General features: G+C 35.1%; 3 protein-coding genes across 7 annotated transcripts; 1 reads left to right on the forward strand and 2 right to left on the reverse strand.

Annotated features, from left to right (window-relative positions):
- The first annotated feature begins 414 nt into the window (after nt 1–414).
- LOC112715105 (uncharacterized) lies at nt 415–7,077 on the forward strand. 2 transcript variants are annotated; one of them, XM_025766861.3, is made up of 8 exons: nt 415–944; nt 1,791–1,841; nt 2,003–2,123; nt 2,205–2,271; nt 3,641–3,965; nt 4,564–5,604; nt 6,165–6,314; nt 6,426–7,077. In XM_025766861.3, exons 2-8 carry the CDS (start codon nt 1,815–1,817, stop codon nt 6,855–6,857), a joined length of 2,163 nt encoding a protein of 720 aa, XP_025622646.1. In that variant the 5' UTR covers nt 415–944; nt 1,791–1,814; the 3' UTR covers nt 6,858–7,077. The 2 variants fall into 2 exon arrangements, with proteins under 2 accessions (XP_025622646.1, XP_072060685.1); XM_072204584.1 differs by having other exon boundaries at nt 579–944; nt 2,061–2,123.
- A 3,432-nt stretch (nt 7,078–10,509) lies between these two features.
- On the reverse strand, nt 10,510–11,134 carry LOC112715106 (uncharacterized). The gene has a single exon (XM_025766862.3). It carries the CDS (start codon nt 10,975–10,977, stop codon nt 10,645–10,647), a length of 333 nt encoding a protein of 110 aa, XP_025622647.1. The 5' UTR covers nt 10,978–11,134; the 3' UTR covers nt 10,510–10,644.
- A 738-nt stretch (nt 11,135–11,872) lies between these two features.
- On the reverse strand, nt 11,873–18,600 carry LOC112715107 (uncharacterized). 4 transcript variants are annotated; one of them, XM_072204585.1, is made up of 16 exons: nt 18,054–18,600; nt 17,685–17,861; nt 17,440–17,564; nt 17,216–17,351; nt 16,937–17,086; nt 16,781–16,834; nt 16,556–16,651; nt 16,420–16,479; nt 16,174–16,248; nt 16,019–16,072; nt 15,600–15,701; nt 14,927–15,511; nt 14,720–14,836; nt 14,437–14,544; nt 13,946–14,098; nt 11,873–12,690 (listed from the first exon to the last, which is right to left on the reverse strand). In XM_072204585.1, the coding sequence occupies exons 1-15, from the start codon at nt 18,474–18,476 to the stop codon at nt 13,949–13,951; spliced, it is 2,412 nt and encodes an 803-aa protein (XP_072060686.1). In that variant the 5' UTR covers nt 18,477–18,600; the 3' UTR covers nt 11,873–12,690; nt 13,946–13,948. The 4 variants fall into 4 exon arrangements, with proteins under 4 accessions (XP_072060686.1, XP_072060688.1, XP_025622648.1 ...); XM_072204587.1 differs by having other exon boundaries at nt 16,556–16,645; nt 18,054–18,598; XM_025766863.3 differs by lacking the exon at nt 11,873–12,690 and having other exon boundaries at nt 13,712–14,098.
- Between the last annotated feature and the right edge of the window lie 8,149 nt (nt 18,601–26,749).

Below are 26,749 nucleotides of genomic sequence, written 5' to 3' on the forward strand. Positions count from 1 at the left end.
TACGAAATGGGTAAAAAATAAAAAAAAATAATATTTAAAATTTAAATTAATTTTAATTATTAATATATTTATTTACAGAATAAAAATATATTTTAATTAAAATTTAATTAAATAATATTATTTAAATTAAAAAACTGATTAAAATCTAAAAATTAAAAAACAACAAGCATCTTCCAAAAAAAAAAAAAAAGAAAAAAAAAGCCACGACTTGAAACCAACTGCGGTAAAGAAAACACAAATTACTGCTTACTATGTTAATCAAACGTTAATGGTACATTCTCACAATCCAGATGTTATCATTCTATTGCTTGGTCAGCACATAGCCATTTGTAGCCACCACTAGTATAACCACCAGAGCCACAACCCATATATATATATATATATATATATATATATATATATATATATATATATATTCCTCAACTCAACAAATGAAGATTAATCTATAATAGATTTGAGTTCTATTTAAAAATTTGTCATTAGTTAATTATATATAAGATAAAATTCGAATTTTCATATTTATTTAATTTAACTAGGCAGCTAACGATAAAACTAAAACAAATTGAACAAATTAGTTCATTAGAGATGTATATGTTTCTCTGTGTCTCTCAAATCTTCGTCATCTCTCTCAGCGGAAGGTAGCAGAATAGAAGAGGCTTACAGGACAAACAGTAGCAAGGGTGGTCCACAATGAATGGGCCATTCGTTTGGTATGTGGGCCTCTAAGCCCAAATTAAAAGGCCCATTAAGTTAGGAATGAAGAGAGTAGAGCCTGCTCGTGCTCGTGTTGTGGGTATGGCGGTGGTAGTGGCGTCTTCCGTCGCCGTCCTCTTCCCTTAGCCTATGAGCCGTTACTCGCTTCTCCAAACACCCACCACCTCCATCATCACCATCATCAACGATAACAACTATATAACACACAATCGTCTTTCTCTCACACAAAGGTTTTTCCTTCTCTCTATTTAACCTTCCAATTCCTGTTTTATTTAACGCTAATTGATTATAGTCGTAGACTCTATGCTTCAATATTCGTTATGCTGTTGAAATGTTGGTGATTTGGATTTGGGTTTCCGTGAGTCTATTCATGCAGTGACGTTTTCGTCATATCAAATTATTCAGTTATTTATGAACTGAGTATCCAACTCTTTAAGCCTGCCCTTTGTTTTGGATTTCTGAGCTCTCAAGTTTCAAAATTGCTTCAGCTTCTTTTGGATACTTGCTCTTGTTGTTTAGCTTTCTCTTACAAGTTACAACGAATAAGAATAGTTGCTTCCCTTACATTCTTCTATTCACATCACATTGCTTTAGCCATTGAAATTTGGAAAAGGATGCTATAGTATAGACTTACTTGTAATTGAAAGTGTTTGTTTTAGCTTTTATTTATCAAATTTGAGATTAACATTCCAAAAAATTATGGTATTGATTTTCATTCTACAAATTCTAATGATCTTTATCCGTAGCACCCTCCTCAAGTTATTGACTTTTCAATTTAAGCACAGGAACTGAAAATTTCAGCTACATGCAAATCAAAAAATGTTTGTTGAACTGTGGTTTTTGACCCGCATTTGTATGTATGTTTATATTGGATCTTTTCTGGCATCTTTGTGACTCTTATGTGAGATGAGAGCCTGCAACTCAGGATGGTTGGAGATGTCACTATATGGAATGTGTGAATTTTTTTGTGGTCGTTCTTGATGTATGAATAAATCCACCATAAGTGAGCTGCTGTGCTTCCATCGTTGTAAATAATTTGCATTTTGCTTTTTTTTTTTTTTTTTTTTTTTTTGCAGATCTATTATATTATATGCTCAAGAATGGCATGGAGGGAGCTTGGAAGAAAGGTAAGTTGTCTTTTCTTTTTATAGCATATTCTTTTCACTAAAACTAGTAGAGGTTGCACAGCTTGCAAGTGATTGGGTTTGTCCTGTAAATAATAGTATGCCTTATAATCCACAAAATTCATTTATATACTGACACTGGACTGTTTAATACCTGAATGCAGAGAATTTATATGAATACTTTTAGAACTTTGAATACATCATCATTTAGGCGTGTTGTAGGATCAAGCTATGGATCTACATATACTACACAGTTTGTTTATGCATCAGCAAGATGCATGCCAGGTAATTTACATGCTTATGCTTTTAATGTTATATCTCCTGCAGTTATAATCTTATAAAAATTCTGTGAACTACTTGATGCAGACCTCATCAGCCACTCATCTATAGGAGTGGATGGTTTGTTCAGTGGGACAAAAGAAGGTGGTATACGGTAAGATAGTATTCAAATTTCTTGTTTCAAAGAAATCATTTGTAACATTATAGATTCATAGTTTAGCTAGTAGAATGATGATTGTATTCATATCGAAAATTGTTGAGAGAATCATGATCTTACATCAGGCAAAGTTGTGCGTTTGCATGGCCTATGGTCTCCAATTGTCTGATGTGGATGCTGATTTGAAGAGTTCTTTTTGGAAAACTTTGGTAACAATTTGACACTCACTTGGAGTTGTCTTCAGCTCTGCACTCTTCTGATATGTTATATATGGTCTAGTTGTTAGCCTTGTTCTAGTTGTCTAGGTGATTTGCTTAGGTGATGAGGTAACAGCTGCTTTAATACACTAATACAACAACAACAACAAAGCCTTGTTCCACTAGGTGGGGTCGGCTACATGAATCAAACAACACCATTGTGCTCTGTCATGTATCATGTCTACAGAAAGACCGTTTACATGTAGATTCCGTTTGACCACCTCATGGATGGTCTTCTTAGGTCTTCCTCTGCCTTTCGTCCCTTGTCCATCTTCCATCTCATCCACCCTCCTGACTGGGTGTTCTATCGGTCTTTTTCTCACATGTTCAAACCACCTGAGACGCGATTCAATCATCTTTTCCATAATGGGTGCTACCCCAACTCTCTCCCTTATATCTTTGTTCCTTATTTTATCCAATCGCGTATGACCACTCATCCATATCAACATCTTCATCTCTGCCACACTCAGCTTATGTTCGTGCTCCCCTTTGGCCGCCCAACACTCCGTACCATAAAGCATAGCCGGTCTTATAGTGGTGCGATAGAATTTACCTTTAAATTTTAAAGGCACTTTTTTGTCGCATATAAAACCAGATGCACTCTGTCATTTTGACCAACCTGCTTGGATCCTATGATTTACATCCTGTTCAATCTCTCCATTATCTTGTATGATGCACCCAAGATACTTAAAACTTAAAACTAATATTTTGTGTTTTAGTTTCAGTCTTTTAAAACTATTAATTTTTTTTCCAAAAAAAAGAAACTATTTCCTACATTATAAATAGTCACATGATTAGCATGCAGCTTTTTAATGGAGCTTTTAGTCTAGAGTCTAGATCATGTGAGTATTTTGGGCTTTGAAAGACTAGGCTTAGGTCGGCTTTAGTAATATGCAAATAATCCTAATATAAATTGTCCTGGATATTCGTGTTCAGCATCTTTTAGTTGTAGTTGGAAATTTCAAAGGATGTATATTTTGATTGTACTTGAAAGAAAGAAACCGGCATTATTTGATAACTTGAACTGTGTAAATTTTGTGATTGACCTATATGTAAAAATGCTTAAATTACAAAATGGTGGTGGTGACAAGTTTGGTTTATGATGCTAGGTGCTTCCATGCTAGTCCTGCAGTCTGGGCAAGAAGAGGTGATGAGCCATTTGGGTTAAAGACCCCAAAGAAGGAGAAGTACATAAGAAGGGAAGGTAGAAACCAGCCACCTGTTGAAGCTCGATATGTCCCTCGTAATGTCAAAGCACCAAAATCTAATTCTGATAAAACAGTAGAAATCTTTGAAGGCATGACCCTTGATGAACTGGCAAAGCGCACTGGAAAATCAGTATCTTCTTTGCAGGATATACTCACAAATGTTGGTGAAAAGTTAGAATCAGAGTTTGAGCCTCTCAGCATGGATATTGTAGAGCTTGCTGCAATGGTATGTCCCCTTCTTAGATAATGTTAAACTAGTGAATATCGAAACTGGTGGCCCAAATTGATCCCAAAATTGCGTTTTTCTGTCCTTGCTATTTCTAAAAAGAAAGAAAAGGAATGAATTAGACTCGGCCAATAGTATAAATAAGGTTGGATTTTGATGGTGGTCCCTCCATTCTCGAATAACTGTCCATCTTCAAGGCTAAAGTTTTTCACGATTCCCTGTCCTTTTAGAAAATCTAAAAAGTATCAATTATTCACTTAATATTAATAATTCATTAGAGTTATTAAATGAGAGGGGATAGTTGGAATGAAAAGATCATGATAATGTTGTGAAATAATTTACTCTAACAATGAAATGTATTGTATATTTTTCTTAAGTTGTGTATGCATGTAAAAATGGACGCTTATTTGAGAATTGAATGTGTCATTCACTTTATTTTGAATTGTCAATGTAGCCTTACACATATGTATAGTTACTGGTTTTAAGCAGTTTGCCTTCGTTCTTGGTCGATATTATTGTCCTATTTTGCCATATGATCACTGCCTTTTATGTTTCTATTTCTTGATCTTTTTCTCATTATTTGTTATTGCTACTGTAGGAGGTTGGGGTCAATGTGAAGAGGTTACATTCGGCCGAGGGTACTGAAATCGTACCTCGTCCTCCGGTTGTAACTGTGATGGGCCATGTTGATCATGGTAAAACTTCTCTTCTTGATGCCTTGCGTCAAACATCAGTGGCAGCCAGAGAGGCTGGTGGCATAACTCAGCATCTAGGTGCCTTTGTGGTGGTCATGCCATCTGGAGCATCAATCACGTTTCTTGACACCCCTGGTCATGCTGCATTTAGTGCAATGCGGGCAAGAGGCGCAGCAGTCACGGATATAGTAGTGCTAGTTGTTGCCGCAGATGACGGAGTGATGCCTCAAACACTTGAAGCCATGTCCCATGCAAAAGCAGCTAAAGTACCAATTATAGTTGCAATTAATAAATGTGATAAACCAGGTGCAAATCCTGAGAAAGTGAAACTGCAGCTTGCTTCGGAGGGCTTACTGCTGGAGGAGATGGGTGGTGATGTTCAGGTCATTGAAGTTTCAGCACTTCAAAAATCTGGATTGGATAACCTAGAGGAAGCTTTACTTCTTCAGGCTGAAATGATGGATCTGAAGGCACGAATTGATGGGCCTGCTCAAGCTTATGTGGTAGAAGCAAGGCTTGACAAAGGACGCGGTCCATTGATAACTACCATAGTAAAGGCAGGAACCTTAACTTGTGGTCAGCATGTGGTTGTAGGCTCAGAGTGGGGAAGAATAAGAGCTATTAAAGACATGGCAGGAAGGTTAACTGAACGAGCAACTCCTGCAATGCCTGTTGAGATTGAAGGGCTTCGAGGCTTGCCAATGTCTGGTGATGATGTTATTGTTGTTCATTCTGAGGAGCGAGCCAGAATGCTGAGTTCTGGTAGGACAAGGAAGTCCGAGGAGAATAGACTTAGGAGGAAATTGAATGAGGACATCCCATCTACTTTGGAATCATCTGAGGAGGTTCCACAGAGGGTTGAGATGCCAGTAATAGTAAAAGCAGATGTTCAGGGAACTGTTCAAGCTGTTACTGATGCATTAAGAACTTTAAATAGTTCCCAGGTATGTAAACAATCTTATCACCTCATCTTTGTGCAAACACATGCTGCTCACCCTCACACATAATTAGCACAAAATATTTTGCATCATCTACAATCCTCATGAAACTTGAGCCGGTGTTGTGACATTATCACTAAATATCAATTGAAATGAAACATAAAAGTCAAAATAACACAGTTCAAGTATTGTAGTGGTGTTAGAGATGTGTAAACAAAAGCCATTATAATCTAAGAGCTTGACCTTTTAGTATCTCATTATCGATTATGTCAAGGGATCGGGTGTTCAATTCTTGTTTTAACTGTTATAATTTTGCCCAGTTGTCAATATTGATGGGCTTTCATGTAAATAGTATCTTTTGTGATATGAATGAAAGCCATTCATGGGCATGCAAGTAGGAGTAGGAAATATGGTTATAACTTATAAGGAGTTCTTATTAGAGCTCAACCCGGCAACCCACAACCTCATGGCACAAGGCCTTGGAGAGATGTCACTTGACTTACAAGTCACTGGCGTCTTTACAGATATTCATATTTGCTGGTAAACAATTTCTATTTTATTGCCAGGTTCTTGTGAATGTTGTTCATGTTGGTGTTGGCCCTATTTCTCAATCTGATGTGGACTTGGCACAAGCTTGTGATGCGTGCATAGTTGGATTCAATATCAAGAGTCCACCAATTGCTCTTAGTCAGGCAGCAACTCGTGCCAGTATCAAGGTACTCTAACTTTATTCCTTTCTTACAAGGGTACTGCAATTGAGATTAAGATTCTGTAACTTGTAACTTCGAATATGTTCTGACATCATTGACGGTATGGTTTAATTGCAGGTGATTCTGCACCGTGTTATTTACCACCTTCTGGAGGACATAGGAAATTTGATAATAGAGAAGGCGCCGGGTACTTTTGAGACCCAGGTAGCTGGTCAGGCAGAGGTGCTGAACATCTTTGAGGTGAAGGGCAGCAAAACAAAGGGACCTGATGTTAAGATTGCCGGGTGTCGGGTCGTAGAAGGTTTTGTGGCAAGGACGGGAACCATGAGGCTTCTGAGGAGTGGGGAAGTTGTGTTTGAAGGACTTTGTGCATCTCTTAAGCGGGAGAAGCAGGATGTGGACAGTGTGAAGAAGGGTAATGAGTGTGGATTAGTGATCAATGATTGGTATGATTTCAAGATTGGAGATGTTATTCAGTGCTTGGAACAGGTTGTGAGGAAGCCCAAGTTCATAAAGTCAGAGAGTGGTGCTGTTCGAATTGAGTGCTGATCCAATTTTGTGGTGAAATTATTACACACCAAGCCAGCAAATAGGAGGGTATGTCAAAGTAATTCATTTTTGTTGTACCTAATGAAGATAAAGGTGGTCATTAATTATTGAGGTATAATTTAAATAGGATAGTATAATAGGTTTTTGACCAAGCAATGTCAGATTTTAGTATATGAGAATCACAGATCTACCATTTTATAGAATGTGTTAAATTCTACCATTTCATAAACCCTCAAAAAAACTCAATGATACCACTACTATCATCATCTGCCATCACCGATCCATCCACAAAAATATGAAGGAACCTGAAAAAAACTTGCATGTCAAAAATTTTACAGCAATCACCATTTATTTTTCAATATATTCCTGTATGGGGGTGGAGATAGGACGATGAAGCAAATCTCGAATGGTAGACAACGCTGCACACGTAAATATGCGAACGGTGAAGAGGAAGGTGGTGGTGACAAAGACAGGCAAAGGCAAAGAAAGGAGTGACGTGTAGCATATCTATTTGCAAGCAATGGAGAAGCCAGAGAGCCAAGGCGATGTGACACTCCAGCAACGACAATGTGGTGAGAAAGGTAGTGATGAGGATAGAGGCGGAGGCGATGAAGAGGAAGACATGATCCATGAAGAAGAGACAAATGAAGTGGTGGCAAAGGGTGTAGGCAAAGGCTGTGAAAGTAACGGCGGTAGGGGATGAGGAATTGGGAGAGAGGAGAGACTAAATCCCCATTGGTCTCTGAAATTCACGTTATTATTTTATTTTGGTTTCTTAAATTCAAAATTACCTATACTAGTCTTTTAAATTCAAGTTCGAGCATCAATGTAGTCTTTCAACTTTTTTCGACAATGACTAGACAAATGGAATGCTAAGATGGCACCCTCTCTACCACGTTAGATGATGAGTAAACGATATTGTTTACCCTTAGCATCTAAACAAGTAAAAAATATCGTCGCTTTGTATATGAAGGGAAAAGAAACGATGAAGACCTAAAATAAAGAGATTTGGATAATCTAAAGTTTGAATTTCACTTTAGAGAGTAAAGTGTGATCCCTCACAATTGATTTCATAGGTGAGATCAAGAATAAATATGAAAGAGAAACTATTTAAGAGTAGAAGATTACACTTTACTCTCTAAAGTGAAATTTAAACTTTAGAGGATCCAAATCCAAAATAAAGTATTCCTCTTCTTCTTTACTTCCACTATTCTTCATTGAGTAAAGTATCATTTTTGTCCTCAACGTTTGGGATAAGTCCTATTTGTGTGCATATCGTTTAAATCATCATATTTGTATCTCTAACGTTTATAAAAGTGATTCAATGTTATCCTACTATCAATTATACTAACAAATCAGATTATATTTTTCAATTATTCTCACTTGGATGTATTCATTCTCAATTAGATATCAATTGGATGTGTTCGATTTTAATATTATACCCACTGTTTGTGTTTAGATTCAACTATGTTCTTAGAAAAGTGAATTATGTAAATGTTGTAGTAATTAGTTTCAACTTTTGATGAGCTATTTTTCGGAGTGGATTATCAATTCTATCCCGAACATTTGTATTCTATCTTCAAGAAGAGATTTTTAAAACTCAAACTAAAGCGTTCATGATGTGTAATTGACGGCAGGATAACATTAAATCACTTTTACAAACGTTAGGGATAAAAATAGGACGATTAAAACGTTAGAGACACAAATAGGATTTACCCCAAACATTGAGGACAAAAACGATACTTTACTCATTCTTTATTTTTAATTTGTTTGGGCGTCAAGGGTAAACGACATCGTTTACTTATCATTCAGTGTGGAAGGAAGGGTGCATTTCAGTATTCTGTTTGTCTAATCATTTTCAGAAAGAGTCGATGAATCATATTAGTGTTCGAACTTGAATCTGAAAGACTAATATAGATAATTTTAAATTTCGAAGACCAAATTAAATAATCGCGTGAATTTCATAGACCAAAATAGGAATTTAGTCTATCGGGAAAAAGAGAAGCTAATCACAGTTGAAAAAATTAAAGGACGAAACTGGAAATAGAAAAAAAGAATTGGAGGAAATTGTATCAGGATTGTGTTTAATGACATGCTAATAAGTTCTCGAAAAAATAAAAGGGGCAGTGCTTTTTGAGGTAAAGGTATTCCAAAGTTCATAGAACATTTTTTAGGGTTGGTTTGGTAAAATTCTTTAAAAAAATAGATTTGGTTTGGTATATTTTTTTGAAAAGATACTTATAATTTTTAGTAAAGTATTAAATTGATTTTTTACGTTTACGTTTGGACGTAATTTTATTTTACTTCTTAAAATTTAAAGTGTCTTATTTAAATCTAAAAAAGTTTCATTTGACTTTAATGTAGTTTTATCGTGAGGTTAAAGTTAAATAATTAATACATGACAGCAGTACAAGAATAAGGTCGATAATCTGAAAAACAAATACAAGTTCTAAAGACACAAAACTAACCGTGGATGTATCAATATATTTATTTATCATTTTTCTTAACTAGTTCTATAGAAAATATTTTATTTAAATTGTAATAAAAATTATAAATAAATATATTGATGTATCCGGAGTTGATTTTGTGTCTCTGGAGCTTGTATTTGTTCTCCACATTATCAATCTTGTTCTTATACTGCTGTTATGTAGGACATTCTGTTAATTATTTAATTTTGACCTTACGGTGGGGCTACATTGAAATTAAATAATTTTTTTTTATTCAAATAAGACATTTTAAATCTTAAGGATCAAAATAGAATTACATCCAAATTTAAGGGACTAATTTAGCACTTTGCCCTATATTTTTTAATAGCACAAGTTCTTCGTTCTAAGTTTTGTAAATAAAAAAAATCATGTATTTGTATTTATAACTTTTTAGATTTAGTTTTTAAAAGTAACTTATAAAAAACTTAACTTTTAAAATATAACTTTTAAAAGTTATATTTATGTTTAGTAAATCAAAATAAAAATAATTTTGAATAAGTACAAACAACAATAATTATATTTGATAAAATAATTTTTAAAATTTAAAAATAAGATAATAGATATAAGTATAATAGTTAAATTTGAACTGGTAATGGGTCATGCCAAATAATAAACTCATTTGAACTAATAAACTTTTATTTTACAATAACATGTGATTCAATTACATTAATTTTAATATGATATTATTCAAACCAGAATAAATGTAATTTTTTTAGTATAATTTTCTTATTTGAATTACTAATTGTGATATATATGTACTCATCATTTTCTTATTTATATTCTCAGTATGATATTTATTTCGGTGAATACCTTTAAAATTCAACGAATTTTTTGGAGACTCAATAAAAAATAATACATTATTTATTATAAATTTTATTCTCATAAAAATATTATCTAAATTATTTTTTTATCAATAGTAGATATAAACTTAATATCTATATTTTTTTTAGATTATGCCACATGTATACCAAAATCAGCCACCAGTATAAAAGACGTGCTAAAATACAAATACATTATGAAAATAAATTAAACCACACATATATTTATACACAAATATATTGATAATTAATTTTAGTAGTTAATTTTAGTATATAAATAGTATTTTTTTTATAATATTTGGTGTAATAACTCAACTTTTTTTTTACTACAAAATACGGGAGTGATACTTTTCAGTAAAAAAAAATTAGATGATATCCCGTAAAAGATCTCATCATTTATTGTATTCTCTTTCTCATTTATTTTTAGTCCCACTTATAGAATTAAAAGTAAAAAATTACACTTTATTCTCAACAACTAACATTTCACAGTTCGGATCCACAGAAGGGGCAGAACCTGAAGTGGGCCTCAACCGACCGGTCACAGAATCGGCACCGCAAGGCATCGGAAACAGCCGCCGCCGGAGACAGCGATGCCGACTCCTGCAGCCGTGGTGGGGGGAACATGAACCTGCAATTGTCGCAGTACAAGAGAGGTTCCTTCCCTGGCCACCGCCAGACGGGAACAAAGAAGAGCTTCAGAACCTTCTCGTACTCCACGAGGTCGGCACGTGATCCGCAGTTTATGCACCTTCCCACACCGGATTTTAGCACCTGCCGCACTTGCCGCTCTAACCCACCCGCAAAGAAGAAGAACATTGCTTGGTCGTCTTTGTTTGGTTGTTTTTTCGGGAGATTTGCCTATTGATTTTGGCTACTTCAGTATTACTATTTGTTATTTTTTTAGATCTGGTTATTTTATTTGTGGGTTTGGCGTGATGCTTTTCGAGAAGAACCTTGAACTTTCGCTTTTTTTTTTTTTAATTGGACGTTTATTCCTTTTAAAATGAAGAGAAAATTTTTTCTAAAAAATATTTGTTGAGTTATTACACCTTATATATTATACATTTTTTACGTATTTTTATTATAAAAAAATTACAACAATTAAACTTATATTTATTATTGATAAGAGTTATTATACTTTATATATTATGCATTTTTTACATATTTTTATTATAAAAAAATTACAACAATTAAACTTATATTTATTATTGATAAAAAAAATCTAAGTAACAAGAGTATTTTAAAAAATTTTTAAAATTTAAACAATTTTACCTATAAAAATTTATTTTTATGGTTATAAATTAATTTTAATTTTTTTGTAGTTAACTTTTTTAGTATTATAATCAAATTTTTGTTTTTTTTTTCAGAAAAAATAACAGAAATACCTAAATTTTAGGAAAATAAACACAATTCTTACAATCAACATAAAATTTTTTTGAAAAAAAAAAACACAAATTTTGTATATATAACAGAACATAAACAAGGGAAGAAGAAAAATGTGTTGAGAGGAAAAAGATTTTTAAAGAAGCCAAGTGTGAATTAGGTAAAAAAATTTAGCAAAAATTGCTTGATTAATTTGATCACATGAAACATTAATTCAATATTTTTTTTGTATTTTGATTGCTTGATTGATGCTTGAAGATGATCTTCTTGTGATGTTGTGGGTTTTGATTTGGTTGATGATTTTGGTGAAGAAAGTGGGACGAAACTATAGGGTAAAATTGGTTTATAATTATAAAGTGTGTTTATGTTTCATATTAATGTCTTTTTATTACAAACCCCTTTCTTTCAAATTTCAATTCAACATCTCCAACAGCAATGCTGGCTTTAATCTTCTTCGGGAGCCTAGTCACCAACTTGATATTTAACTACCTCTTAGATTTGTTTTTTTTCGAGTAAATAGTTAAATTAGTCGCAAAATTATTTATTTTTCAAATTAGTTTTTGAAAAATTGTTTAATCAAATTCATCTTTCAAAAATTTTAAGTTAATTATTTTAGTTCTTTAGTCATTTTCATTACTAACAACGTCAAAATTTGTTGATGTGATATAAGTGACACCACAATACACACTTAGTAATCCTAATTGGTGACTAATATTATAAGTTTATGACATTAGATCAAATTAACCCTAACTTGAGGGATTTTATTGCCTCAAGTAATCTCTTCAATTAGGTTTCTAATTTTATAAATTTATCGTGCTAATAGTCAATTAAGACTCTTATGTGTGTCTTGCAGTATTACTTAATGTGTCACATTAACAAATTTGGCCCTGTCAACAAAAAAATGACAGAAAGACTAATGCAATTAATTTAAAATCTTTAAAAGATAAATTTAATTAAAAAATATTTTAAAAACTATTTTGGTGAATAAGTGATCTTTCAGGATAAATTTGACTATTTATCCTCTCTTTTTCTGGTGCATGTATGACGGAAAGAACTAAGAGACTTGTGCCAGTGAGGAGCTTTGATCAGCCCTGGGATCTTCATTTGTGGACCTTGAGGGCTTGGAATTTGGATTCTGACCCCTTGCTGCAGGGGATCAAAAAATGGTTAGTCCCTCACTCTATATTAACTAACAATATTTAAAACAAATGGAGTATAACTTTTAATAAAGAAATATGTTATTTAAGGCTATCCTTCATCATTATCTAATTGGCGAAAGAACATATATAAAAAGAGCACTAGAGTTATTTCTACCAACAGCAAGTTCCTTTGATAGCACTCTTTAATATGGCTTGGATTAAGTTCTTATTACGTGCTAGTTTTTATCATCGGGATGCAATCATCCATGTCTTCGCTACTTTCATAATGCTTCGTCTAGCTAATCCTTCGGTATTGTTTCAAGAATCATTTGATATCAAAAGCATTATAGCTACTTTTTAAGTTGAAGATGACTAGCGAATCAAATACCGAATAGCAGATGAGCTTTCATTTTTGTTCTCAGATAGTGAAGCCCATTTGGACGATTTCTCTCTCAAGTCATAACTGAACGGTCCAGCTCTCTCATATTCAGAGAATCCAACATCAGCGCAATTAAGTTTGACAAAAAATATCATGTGGAATTCCTCATAGAAAGTGTCATACTTTATTAATTTCTCGCAGAAATGCCTTTTTAGTTTTCATGGTATTGTCAGATGTTTTCCTCGAAAAGAGAATGCATTAAAAAAATTTTCTCCCGTATAAAAGGTAGGAAACATTTCAAGTGCACCGAAAGTACCGATACATCAGTTGAGAGTACCGATGCATCAGATGTTTTAACAGTTAATCTAAATTATAAAAAATATATATAATATATATTAATTAAAATTAACGATTAAAACAATTGGAACACCAATGCTCCCCAAAACACTTGAAATGTTTCGTAAAGGGTATGAAAGGGTTCAGATTTCTTGAGCTTTTACTCTGATAAATTACTAAAATTAGAGAGCAAAAGCCAAAAGGTATACACTTCCTCGTTAAATTTTCCTTTCTTTCTCCGGTGAAGTGATGATACCCTTTAAGCTTGGACGTGCTTTTAATTAGATATTAAGTTGAAATTCATATACCATTATTTCATGGTGAAAAACTTAATCATTTGATTATTTAAGCTCACGAAATTATTATGCAAAGTAACCACTACTATGAATTTAAAAATGCTCTCAAACAAAATCAAAATTGGCTTTAACGAATGGGAAGCTAAGAGAGGGATAGGGGCCATAGGGGTAATGTATGGTGTTATTTAAAAGCTAAGAATGGTTCTTTGGCATAACCAAAAAATCAAATAAAATTAGCAAAAATGTATAACTTATCATTTCCATGCTTTCCTTCCTCGGAACTGTTTCCCTGCTCGCTGATTCATTTTCTTCTTCTCTACGCGAGATTTTGCGATCTTGCTTCTCTTTGCAGCCATTGGCATTTTCTTCTTGTGTTCCTTCTGACGGTTGCTTAGTCCACCCGTCTGTTCGAAATGAACAGTACAAAAAAACTTATTTGCATGCAATCAAAATCATTTAAGATAAAATTTTTCATTTAAACTTTCCAAATTCACCCATAACCCGGATAGTTTATTCTTGCTTTAAAAAAATTGTGGAATAAACAACTCATTCTTGTTTTGGCTAAATGAGTAGTTCTAATGTTGCCTAGTTTATTGATCGAATTATTTGTCCCAAAAAAATGGGCCTAACTAACTAAATTTGGAGAATCAACTACCTAGTTTAAGATCTGTATATTTGGTTAAAATTCATTGCATTTCAAAAATTCAAACAAAAAATTTACAAGAGTGAACTACTAGCATACCTTTTTCTGCTTTACAGCTGTTTTAGAATGGTATGTTCCTCTATCCTCTCTTCCTGCTTTAACCAATGCCAACTTTTCTTCCTTGCTTTGCCTTTTCTTTACATGAACCTACAAGGTGCATCAATAAAATAGGCAAGTTCAATCAAAGGTGTGGAAGTATGAAATAAAATAAAAGCGACCACATAAATGCCATCTCATTTAGTTATACTAGTGTTTTTCTCTTTGCGTAGATTGCAGATAGATATCATCTAGGTACCAATTTAGACGACCTAAAGTTACTTACTTCAAGCGTCGCGCCATCTACTCGCTTCAAACTTAGTCTATCAGAATCTGGAACCTTAATTGTTGCCGAACGTGCTAGCCCATGCTGAGCAAATGTGTTTCTTGCTTCATGTTTTTCCTACAAATCACCATAAAATAATGAAACTGAGTTCTGACTAAAAGCTATTATGGTCAGAAATAGAGATTACTGGATAAGAAATGAGCAAACCTTTAGTTCCTTGATCCTCTTGAAGTCCTCATTGGATAGAATACCATCTGTAGATTCTGGAAGGGGTGCATGCCCCATTGTTGTGCCTGCCAATTTCTTCAAAGCCCGGAGACTTGTATCAGCAGCTAAAAGCTGATCATCAAAATCAGCAATCTTTCTTTTCTTTGCTGAGTCTTTCTTTCTACTATTTGCACCTACACTTTCATCATCACAAGAAGTATGCACATCATCATCTTCCTGTTCGGAAACCTCACCATCCTCTTCGTCATCCTGTTCACTGTCTTCAAGGTCATTCTCCATATCTTCAAGATCATCATCCTCATCACTCTCACCAGTCTTGGTATCAGAACTTATCTCATCATCATCATTGGTAGTCATCAGATCATTTTCCTGGTCATTGTCAAAGCCACTGCCTACAGAATCATCGGAATCACTACCCTCCTGATCATCATCATTGTGTACAATAGACAAGAATTCAGCACCGGGAACATCAGTTGCAGCACTAACTTCTCCATATGATTTTGGTCTTGCCTTGGCGTCCATAGGCCGGCCACGATCCTTCTTAACTAACAATAAAGGGTTAACCTGCCAAACCAACATTATAATTAAATTGTGTAGACATATGGTACTTGCTTTCCAACGTGCACAAAAGAAAGGAGCAAAGGATAATCACCTCCCTGAATAAGCCAATCAGAGATCGAGCTGCTATTGAAACTCCCTTCTCATGTGATTTCTTATGCAGAGCAAGGTCTCGTAATAAGTCTTCATTCATTAACTACATCCCAAGATCAAAACAAAACCAAAAAAAAGGAGGAACTTAACAAATGCACAGAATGTTGGTAGTAAAAGTTCAAGAGCAAGGGAGGCATTTTCCTACTCCAAGGTTGCAGTATGCAACAAGCCAATGAAAGGAGTCATTACTGTGCAACTAAAAATGAAGGAGCACATGTACAAATTGAACCCAAGGCCAATTAGCCAACACAGTATGATCCTACTAGTTAAGCCAACGCTCATTGATAGAAATAATATATTTTCTCAAAACCAAGTTATCAAAATGCATATATACACAAATAAGAGGATTTGAAGTAGTACCAATGGCATCCGCATACATATTTCCCGGACTGCATTTAGTCCAACAGTCATAGCCTAAACATATCAATGAAATTCATATCAAAGTTCAGTGCCCGGACCATGTAAATAAAAATATCTACTAATATTAAACATGAAGCAAACCAGAAAAGGGTCACCTCAGGACGAGAGCGATCATGTATAAACTCATTTACTATTTGATAGAACAAGGGCTCAACTTCATTAGGAGGAACCTGGATTCAAATAAAGCTCGTGTGAGATACATAGGATAAAAAAGAACATAAGGGAACAGCATAGAATAAATTGATAAACCAACAAAATAATCAAATTCTGATGGGAAAAAACAAAAGAGAAGATTACAAATTAAAACAATATGATTAAGAAAAATCACAAGCATACTATACCATGTCATGGCAAGCCTGAACCACTGCAGCAAGCAAATTTGTAATATCTTGTTGACGTGGCTGATCACACAGTGAGAATGGTCACACTTCTGTTATATACAAATACCAAATTTCACCAAAGTTTCAAATACATTACCTGAATATATTTCTGAAGAAATCGATAGAAGTCTAACAAAATTAACCGGTGAAGCCCAACAGTTCGAGCAATCAATTTTATCAACATCAGCTTAACCTTACATAATAATGTCAAAACCAGTAATTATATAATCTTGTATAACCATAACATGAAGAAAAACTATATATAGTCAGTTACAACGTTAAAGAATGCTTTTTTGTTTTTCCTTTTAATTAGAATATGCACCTGAAATGTTTCATTACATTTGTGTAAACGTGACAACAGCTTCTCAGCGAAACCCTGCACAGAAAATGTGCAATTGAGTTGATCAAATAAACCAAAATCCAAATCCCAATCCAGAAGATCTCTTATATCTACAATGATGAAAAAAAATGTACAAACCTGTGCATCTTTCAGATGGTTAAGTGGTGAATAATAACTGTTATTGTTCCTCTCAGTTGACAAACGTTGCTTCCTTTTGATGCTGCGCATGGCACGTTCTAGTTTGGCTTTCTTTTTCTTTTTGCTAGCTGCTGTTCCTTGGTGGTGTGCCTGAAATTTGTAACAATGACCATAAATTATAAATTATAGAAGACATGGTGCTAAGTTCAGCATTACTTTCAGAAACAAGTTTAAAAAAATAACATCAAATAATGCACTGATGCTATCAATCAACCTCACCTTATAAATTGTCTCCTTACTAAGGATGACTTGAGTAGACTCCTTGGTTTCATCTTCACTGTCTGAATTGTCACTGTCTGAATCATTTTCAATCTTCTCATAATCTAGTAGAAACGATAAAGCCGCTTTCATGATCCTGATAACCCCAAAAACTATCTTTAAGCCTAAGATCATAATTTCAAAACAGTCACCCAACCACAAAATATAAAGGGGAAAATAAAAACCTTGGTGCTGGATGGAAACAAGCACTGCAAATTGCATTAGCTGTTCTCTCGTCAAACCAGTCTTTTCTTCTGTGAAGTTCACACAGTGTCACGAGCGCTCTCTTAGCTCGCACTTCATCCTCTTCCTTTTGGGGAAAAAATGACAAAGAACAAACACACACATTCGTTCAAATTGTTCAACAAGCATAACCACACCAGGAAACCACAAAGCCGGCATAACCGGTTCAATTAAAATTAACTGAGACCTGCAGCATTGAAAACAAGACATTTTGCAGAGCCCGGTTTTTCGCTTCGTTCTTATGCTTCTGGTTCATGCGCTTAATACTGTGAATGACGTTATCAAATGCCAGCTTCTTCAACGTCCTGTCACCTAAGGTTTGAAGCTCCATGAACAACGACAGAGTTTCGCCAATATCAACAATCTGCCGAAATTCAAATAAGAAATCACTACAATGTCACATTTTTTACAATTGCAACAGTTCAATTGGCTCCACATTTATGTTTATAAGCTCAAGCGATTGTGAATTTATTTTCTAATTTCTCTGCTTTTCCCTATCTTATAGTAAACTAACTTAACTCGAATCAGAATAGTTGCAAAATTCGAAAATTGAAACCTTCCGATTAATGAGGAGAATTAGAGCTTGGGCGAGGCGGCAGCGGAGCCCCGACGGGAGATTGCGGGAGGCGCAACGGATCAAACTGGCGAGTTTTTGGGGGAAATCTTTGAGGTGTTTGGGGTAGAAAGGGGTGACCTGTGCGAGGAACATTGCCTTATCGCCGAGGTCTTTGGCAACGGTGGGGTCGCCACCGATGCCGGTGATGGAGGCGAAGTTCATGGCGGCTTGTTGCTCGAAGAGCACGAGGGAGGAATTGAACTGGTCGCAGAGTCGAAGGAGCTCCAATACGTAGCCTTCCGGGTCACACTTCATCTTCGATTGGAGTGTTGAAAGGCTCAGCTTCTCGGAGCTCCGACCAGCGGATAGGAATTGCTCCTCCACCTGCACGGCGGAGGAGGCGCCGTGGCCGGGAGAAGACATATGGAAAGGATTGGCGGCTGGGTGAGATGGTACTTGGTTCCTTGCTTGTTTTCTGGAGCCCCAAGCACAAGTGAGGAACAACGACTTTGCAAAAACCTAATAAAACCCTAATATTTTTATGTTTACTTTTTTGGATTTAGCCGAGGGAATAAGTTTATTATTAGTTAAAAAATTTAATTTTATTTACATTTGGACTATACAGCTATGTAATTTTTCATCCAAGTCCATTTAAACTGGTCCAACATAAAAAAAAATTCAATCACATTAAATAAGCGTGTATTACACGTGCCCAAACCCTCCAAAAAGTTAGCATATTCATTAGCGTCTTGAATATGAAATGTTCCTTCTTCAACCTCGAAACAACTATTGGAGTTTAAATCTCTCTCAAAATCTCTCAAAGCTCGTTCGTGTTCTCTGCTTTTACTGAAGAATCGCGAGAAGATTTCAAAACGGAAGAAGAAAAAACAAACAGAAACAAGAACAGAGACTGCTAAAAATATGAGAAAAACTACTATTCATTTAAAATCTCGCATTCTCGCGTTTCTCCTAGTCAGATTTAAGGTTTAGTGGATTGAGTTGCTTCGTTTAGTAGATCGAGTTAATTTGATTCCGTTTTTTTTTTTTTTGCGTAACTAGGGCGTACGAATGGAAATGTGTTGTTAGTTTCTTTCTGTGATATAATTCGGTTCATGGGAGTTACTGATTTAGATTTACTTGATTGTTAGCATGTTCAGTTGAGTTCTTTTACATGCAGAAATATTTTTCTTGCTGATTAAATGTTTATCATGTTTTATTCAAAACATGAGTGAAGATCGATTCATTGGAGTTGCTGATTTTGATTCAGCTTATTACTATGTGTTCAGTTGAGTTCTTTTGCATGCAGAAATATTTTCCTTACTGATTGAATGTTTAACACGTTTTATTCAAACATGAATGGAGTTCGGTTCATTGGAGTTGGTGATTTTAATTCACTTGATTGTTATGTGTTTAGTTGAGTTCTTTTGCATGCAGAAATATCTTCCTTACTGATTGAATGTATAACACATTTTATTCAAACATGAATGGAGTTCGGTTAATTAGAGTTGGTGATTTTGATTCACTTGATTAAAATATGCATGCTTGTGCTTGTCGGTGCATTGAGTGAAGTATTGACCAAATTTTTTTGTCCTTGCAGCAAAAATAAAAAAGATGATGGTGACAAAAAAGCAGAAGACGCGCTATAACGTAAGCATATATACACATTAAATATATTTATCATCTTTCATTCAAATAAACTCTATTTTTGTATTATAAATATATCATAATATACTGTTTCAAAATTTTGCAGAAAACTCACGATCTTAGATGCCAGACAAAAGTAATAGTGAGGGTGTTCAAAGCAATGAGTCAGCAAAAGAGAGATATTGTTGACGAAATGGGATTCAGTGCACTAGCACATATCCCGGAAATGAATGTCTCTCACAAGCTCTTGAGAGAATTGATTTCTTACTATGATGAGTATTATGGATACCTGGACACCTTGTATGGCAGAATACACATAACACCTGCCAAGGTACCAATTGCGCTGGGCATAAACCACGGTGGTAATATCCCTTCAACTTGTGCTTATTTCGATTATTTGGTTCCTTTGTTTTTGGTTCATCTGAATATAGAAAATGAAACTGATCCTTTTTGACTAATTTGTTACTATTAAAATGTTGTAGGGAATCGTTTTTCTGAGAAAGTTGAGTACGACAAACTCAGTGAGGCAGACAAGGAGATAATTGACAGCTTCAAAGGTGTTGCATTGGCATATTTAACGAAATATGTCCTTGATTTGAGTGTTGAAGGGGAGGAGAATAGGAAGAAATTCGAGAGGACTTTTGTCGTCTTTATCCAAAAGTGCTTCTTGCTATCAACGACGGTAAGCACGGCCTCCCCGATCCATAATTCGCATGCCCTTTGTGTGGATAACATCTGACAATGGGATTGGGCAACTCATGTGCTGAGCTTCTTGAGGAAGGGGATCGAAGCCAGGAGAGAGAGAAAGAAATAGTCCGTTGATGGCTGTGTGTTTGTTTTGATGCTGATATATTTCTATGAAACCAAGTTCCCTCAACTGGATACACTTGACACTCCTGGGCTACCATGGGTGGCCTACTAAACACAGAAGAAGATGTTGGATTGGATTTCTAAGGAAGCAACCAATACAATGGTAAATTAAACAAAAATTTCCTTTGAAAATTCGGTTCAGATGCTTCTAAAATACTCTATTAACTAAATAAGCTTGTATTTTAGGGACTTGTGTACATAGCACAATTAAAGGAGAGAAAGACAGAAGAAAAGAAGGTGTCAAAGACAGTTCTTCTTAAGGGGAAAGAGAAGGGAAAGCTGAAGAAAGAAAAAAAAAGAAAATTGTTGTTCTAGATTCTTCTTCGTAAGAAGACAGTTTTTTCGAATCTGAATCCGAATCCGAGAAAACACCGCCAAACAAAAGAACAAGACAACATAGGCTGGTAAAAAAGCAAAAGATTGTTCCGACGGATTCGGAAACCACAAGTGAATCTGAAAACAAAAGCAGTTCGACGGATTTGAAAAGCACAATGAATATGAAAATCAGTAAGTTTGGGAAATGACTATTTCGGTTCATTGCTTTGTTTGTTTGTTTGATGTTCATTTGGTTTAGTTTTGCTTGTATTTGCTGAAAATTGTTCTTATGCGCTAGTTGATTACAGCTCTGGTATTTGTATCCAATCAAGATAGTTTTTCTGAATATAAGTATACTTCTTGAAAACTATCTATTTATTTAAATTTTTATCATGTTATTTTAACAAAACTTTTTGTATGTGTTGCAGAAAAGAAGAAGAAATTGAAAAAATAGCGACAAAAAAAAAGAGAAGAAAACAACCACAGAAGGTGGTTAAAAAAGAAAGCAAAAAAAAGGAAGCTTGTTTCGACAGATTCGGAGAGTACAAGTGAATCTAAAAACTAGTGAGTTTGGAAATTGATTATTTTCAATTCATTGCTATGATTGTATGATGTTCATCTGGTTTAGTTTTGTTTTTATTTGCTCAAAATTGTTTGTGTGTGCTTGTTAAGTAAATTACAGCTGTGATATTTGTCTCCGGTATAAATTCGATGTGTTTGTATGTGTTGCAGAGAAAAAGAAATCGAAAAAATTACCGACAATGAAAAGAAAACAACTGGAGAGGGTTGCCAAAAAACAAACCAAATCAGCAAGCTTGTTCTGACAAATTCAAAAAACAAAACTGAATATAAAAAAGAGTAAGTTTCTGAAATTATATTTTCAGTTCATTGATACTTTATTTTAGCTTCATTGATACTTATTTTATAAATTTTCAGACGTGAATAAGTAAAGGTTAGCACTGCCGAAAGAAGAAGAGAGGCCTTGTAGCTATTAAGAGAAAAAAGATCAAAGAAAAAAAATGATGGAGTTCAAAAAACAAATGTTGCTCCAGATGACTTTGACTCGACAGAGGCGCGAAATGATTTATCCGAGACGTAAGATTCGGTTTCTTATATCAAGTTCTTTTTCTTTGTTTGCTAACTTTTCCTAAAATTTCTTATAATTCCTCTGGATTTACTGAATAATATTATGGTTTTGCTTATATTGTCGATTGTAAATTTTGGCAGTGAACATTTACAAACTCAAACGAGTTCCACATCGTCTGTAAATGCACCAGCCAATGATAGGTGAATTTGGTTCTTTTCTTGGATTAAATTCGGTTCATTGGATTCCAAAAATGAATTTCAGGTATTTTTAATCCTCTGCTTGTAATCTCGGTTGATGATTTTAATTTGGTATTTTTTATTAGGAAAAATACTCCAAAAACTCTGGTAAAAGTTTTTAGAAGATAGAAACTCCATCAAAAACAGAGTTTCCAAATTCCAACTGTGTAAGTTGAAATATTTATGTTGGTCTTTTAGATTTCGGTAATAATTTTTGTTTAATTAATCACACGGAATCTGTGTTTAATTGTCAGTAGCACTACTCCTAATCCTGAACTCCAAATCATTGCTGTTGGAGGAAAAACTCATTCTCAACCTCTCGATATGTAAGTTTTTCAATGTGCAGCTTTCGGTTTCTCGATACCTATTCTAGTAATTCAATATTAACTTCTTCCTTGTTCATCTTCCATAGAGCTCCTTATTATTGTGTCTCTTCCTAGTTCGCTTATGGAAGAGATAATAAAATATTGAGAGACCTTCACCAATGTCCCTTCCGAGAGCCAAACTGAAGAAGCTTCTATTAATGAGTAAGTTGTAATTACAAACTTTTTTATTAGTTTTAATGGTACAGGATAATAACTCTAGGTCGTTATTAAACTCTCTTTTTGTTTAACGCAGCAGCCCTCCCGAAGAACAACAACAACCATGCCAAGAAGCTCCAGTGGCAGGGCAATTGGAAGAAGAAGCACATCCTGATTTGTAAGTTTTCTTCTTGTTTAAATATGGGTAATTTCGATTCATTACATGGTTTACTTGTGGTTCAGTTGAATCCAAAAATTAATTAGATTCATTCTTTATAGGACTCTTTTCTGTTTGTTACAACTACCCTTCGAAACCCAAAAAGCAGGCCGGCGAGGAATCTTCTCTGAGGAAGACGGAGCCAGAACCTCCATTGAATGCGTAAGTTTTAATTAATATCATTTTTATTAGCTTTCGTGTTATATGATATTGCTTTTTTATTATTACTTAAAACTTTCCTCTGTCATCTTGCAGTGCTGCCTGTCCTTCTTTATGGGAAGATGATGCATCTTCCTTCAGCCTTGGATAAGTCCTCCAACATCTCAACCAACTCCTCCTACCTCCCAGCCGATGGTGACACAGCTTGAAATCCTGGCAGAGACAGTGATAGATGCTGAGGTGGCGGCGGCATTAAAATTTGCTGAGGAATCTAGTGCCGAGCCGAGCTTCACAACCGCTGCAGGGTACAAAAATCCAGAGAAAGAAAAAGAAATTATGGAGAAGCTGAGGAAAAAGTGTTATCATTGGATGACGCATGTAAAGAAAACCAAAGATACTACCAATGGATATAATGCCATATTGGTCTTGAACTATGAAGCGCATTTGGAGGGGCTTAGAGCCTTAGACATCATTTCTTGTCTCTAATGCCCGAAGAAGATGTAGAAAATACGGTAAATTATTTGCCTATTACGTTAACATTAATAATTTTTCTAAAGACTCTTATACTGTATATCTCATAAATTTTCTTTCTGTAGGTAGTCAATGCAGTGTGTATGATTCTCGACGACAAAAAATGTCGTTGGTTTCAGGAAGAAATATACTGTGTGCCGACGGATATTGTGGTAAGCCAAATTTTTTATTCCCTAATTAATTTACTAGTTCTGATAAATAATTTGGTTCATTAGTGATTTAACTGAGGAACCCATGGTGAGAAATATATTGATCAAAATACCAACAAGGCCCACCGGATCGATATCGATCAATATGCGCACTACCACTGTTTTCTTGGCAAAAGAAAACTAGCATCGCATCCATTTGTAAGTTGTGATTTCTAAAACTTCTTTGATAATTCTGTTGTTTGCTATCGTGTAAACTGAAACATTCTATCATTTTCCTAAACTTTTGCTGTTTGTGCCAATTTGTAACGGAAGACATTGGTGGTTGTGGATTGCCGATATCAACAAGAAAGCATTCTATGTTCTTGACCTGTCAACAAAAAGAAAGATGAAATACCTGACTTGATAATTAAACTGAACAAATTTGTTGTAAGTTATTTACATCATACATATTTTGTTGTAAATTATTCAAACATGAGTAGAATTCGGTTCATTGGGATTGGTGATTTACATTGACTTCATCCTTAAGTGTTCAATTAAGTTCATTTGCATGCAGAAATGTTTTTCTTGCTGATTGAATGTTTATCACGTTTTGTAACATGAACAGAGTTTGGTTCATTATAGTTGGTGATTTACATTCACTTCATCCTTACTTTTTTTTATCATTTTCAGGGATTAATAGTCTTCCAGATAAGGGTTTACGCTGGGGTAGAACCCTTAATGGAGGATGGAGAGGGATTAGAAGTAGAGTATATTAGGCTCAGTGGTCAACGAAAAAAGTAAAAATCTTAATTGAAAGCAAATCAATGTTACCTCGCTTGGAGCTAGCTTTTTCTTTTTCTTTGTGGCGTTTGAGATCTTTTTTTCAAGTTTGATCCCAGTCTGTTCTTGTGGCGACCTCTTGTTCTCACATGTGGCGAGCTTTGGAGGTCGTTCACATCGCTCAATGTCGCTTCTTCGTGAGATAACAAACTTTTTTCTCGCTTGATATTCTTGCATCTCGGCCAAGACATTGTTAAAAGCCCGGTGCAGAACTTGTGTCAGCTCCTCGAACTCTATGCAAATTCACAAATATTGTGAGATCGAAACACCAAATTGTCGAATCTCTTGCTTCTCGGCTCCAATAGAGGCTCGTATTGGCTGCTCTTGATGCGTGTGTGCCTCCTCTTTATGTTCTTGCTCCAGCGTTCCAGTATATATTTCGGTGCCACTTTATCTACTCATTCGAAGCTTAAGACGCTTAGGAAATGGTGACACAGTATTTTCCTTGACTCAAACAGCAGATACTGGCACTTTACTTCTCGTGATACTGCATCATAGGTGATGAAAAACTTGTTGAATGTGAAGTTAGAAACCTGTTCTACGACTTCGTACGTCGTAAAACCTAGGGTGGAATGCATTGATCTTGTGATGCAGTTCACCTTTCCTCTGAATTGTGCTTGAACTTTCCTTAACTTCTTGTGAGTATACACGTGCTGAAATTGAGCCTCTATTGCTGATTTTATTGCGCACGATATCATGGTGTGAAAATCTGCAGCATCAAATTCTCTCTCTCTTTGCTCTCTGCTTGCTAGGCAATTATCGTATTGCTTCACAAATTGAATCATGGAGCTGTTCCATGTGATGAACTTGTTGAAAGATATGTGCATGCCCTCACTCCTTTGTGTGCTTCTCATCCGGACCCCAAAGTGGTGATCCAGGTAAACTTGAATGCATAAATGGTGATCTTCGTATAGCTTTGTAGAATGAACCAAAACATGAGCCCATATAAACTGAAAGATGTGCACGTTTAACAAAAAAAGTAACGGCGTCAAAATAATTCGAATTAAAAACGTTAGTTACCTGAGAGCCACTTATTGCCTCATACGCCAAACTTTGTGACATGATCGTTCCAATTTCTGTAGAATGTGTCTTTTGAGAACGAGTTCCAAACGACATGGCTCATCTCTTATTTGATTTCTTCGTGTCGCTTGTAGCCGTTTAATTTGCTTGGGATCTTTTTTATGATGTGCTTGATACACTACTGGTGAATTATTGTTGGCATGCACATCTCGATGGCCCTTTGCATCGATGCGCATTGGTCGGTAAGGATGCCTTTTGATGCCTTCCTTCACATGCAACGGAACCAACATTCAAATAGCCATTTGAATGATCGGATGCCTTCATTTTTTATCAGAGCGCATCTGAGAAGTGTTGACTGACTATAATGATTCACACCCACAAAAGAACTAAAAACCAGATTGTACCTGTATAAATGGACACTCTCACACAGTTATGAACTGAAATGTGTAGATTCTGTGAACCTAAAACTATATGTTAGTGAACAAAATACTTGTTTGTGTTGTAGGTGGTGTCAAATGAAACCACGTCTCCGAAATACTCGCATGTAGCCCAGCTTCTTGCATCGGTCCAAAATGCATTTTTGATGGAGTGATCGCCTTCAAGGTTAAGCTCGAAAGAGAAATTTTGATTCTTCTCTTTCATTCTTAATAAGTACTTCCCAAATTCTTTGGCATCGTCTTGTTCGAAAACATTCTGTACGTCCCTTGTGATGTAATTCCGAATGTCTTTTCTATAATACTTAGTTCCTGATTACTTCTCGCTGCTGCTGCGAATGATTAGTATGTTTTGCTCAGTTTGATTCCGGCTTCGTCGTTGTTTTTGATGGTACGACGCACAAACATGCTTAGCTCCCTGTGTTGTTTGAGCATCTCTGTTCGGTCTGGATAACATGGGTGTGAATGATTCAGAATAACTTTGGAAATTATCTAAAGACTGACGTCCTTCAATATGTGTACATAAATCCTGGCTGGATAATTTATGATGGTTGAGGGGTTTGTCTTCAGAGTTGGAGATATCTTGGATTTTCACCTCCCCTCTCTGCTGCATACGATTAGTTGATTCTTAATCTCGTCTCCCTTCTGAGTCGTGTTCCTTACTTTGGTAGAAAAACTGGCAAGTTTGGAATAA

This window comes from Arachis hypogaea, chromosome 10, assembly GCF_003086295.3.
Source record: "Arachis hypogaea cultivar Tifrunner chromosome 10, arahy.Tifrunner.gnm2.J5K5, whole genome shotgun sequence".
Classification (NCBI taxonomy): Eukaryota; Viridiplantae; Streptophyta; class Magnoliopsida; order Fabales; family Fabaceae; genus Arachis; species Arachis hypogaea.

Coding starts and splice junctions, on each gene's coding strand:
- LOC112715107 (XM_072204585.1), bottom strand. CDS start 18,476: ATGTCTTCTCCCGGCCACGGCGCCTCCTCCGCCGTGCAGGTGGAGGAG. Junction 16,073..16,173: donor ATGATCGCTCTCGTCCTGAG/GTGACCCTTTTC, acceptor TGATATGTTTAG/GCTATGACTGTTGGACTAAA. Junction 15,702..16,018: donor TATGTATGCGGATGCCATTG/GTACTACTTCAA, acceptor CTTGGGATGTAG/TTAATGAATGAAGACTTATT.
- LOC112715106 (XM_025766862.3), bottom strand. CDS start 10,977: ATGTTCTTCTTCTTTGCGGGTGGGTTAGAGCGGCAAGTGCGGCAGGTG.
- LOC112715105 (XM_025766861.3), top strand. CDS start 1,815: ATGGCATGGAGGGAGCTTGGAAGAAAG. Junction 5,605..6,164: donor GAACTTTAAATAGTTCCCAG/GTATGTAAACAA, acceptor TTTTATTGCCAG/GTTCTTGTGAATGTTGTTCA. Junction 6,315..6,425: donor CAACTCGTGCCAGTATCAAG/GTACTCTAACTT, acceptor GTTTAATTGCAG/GTGATTCTGCACCGTGTTAT.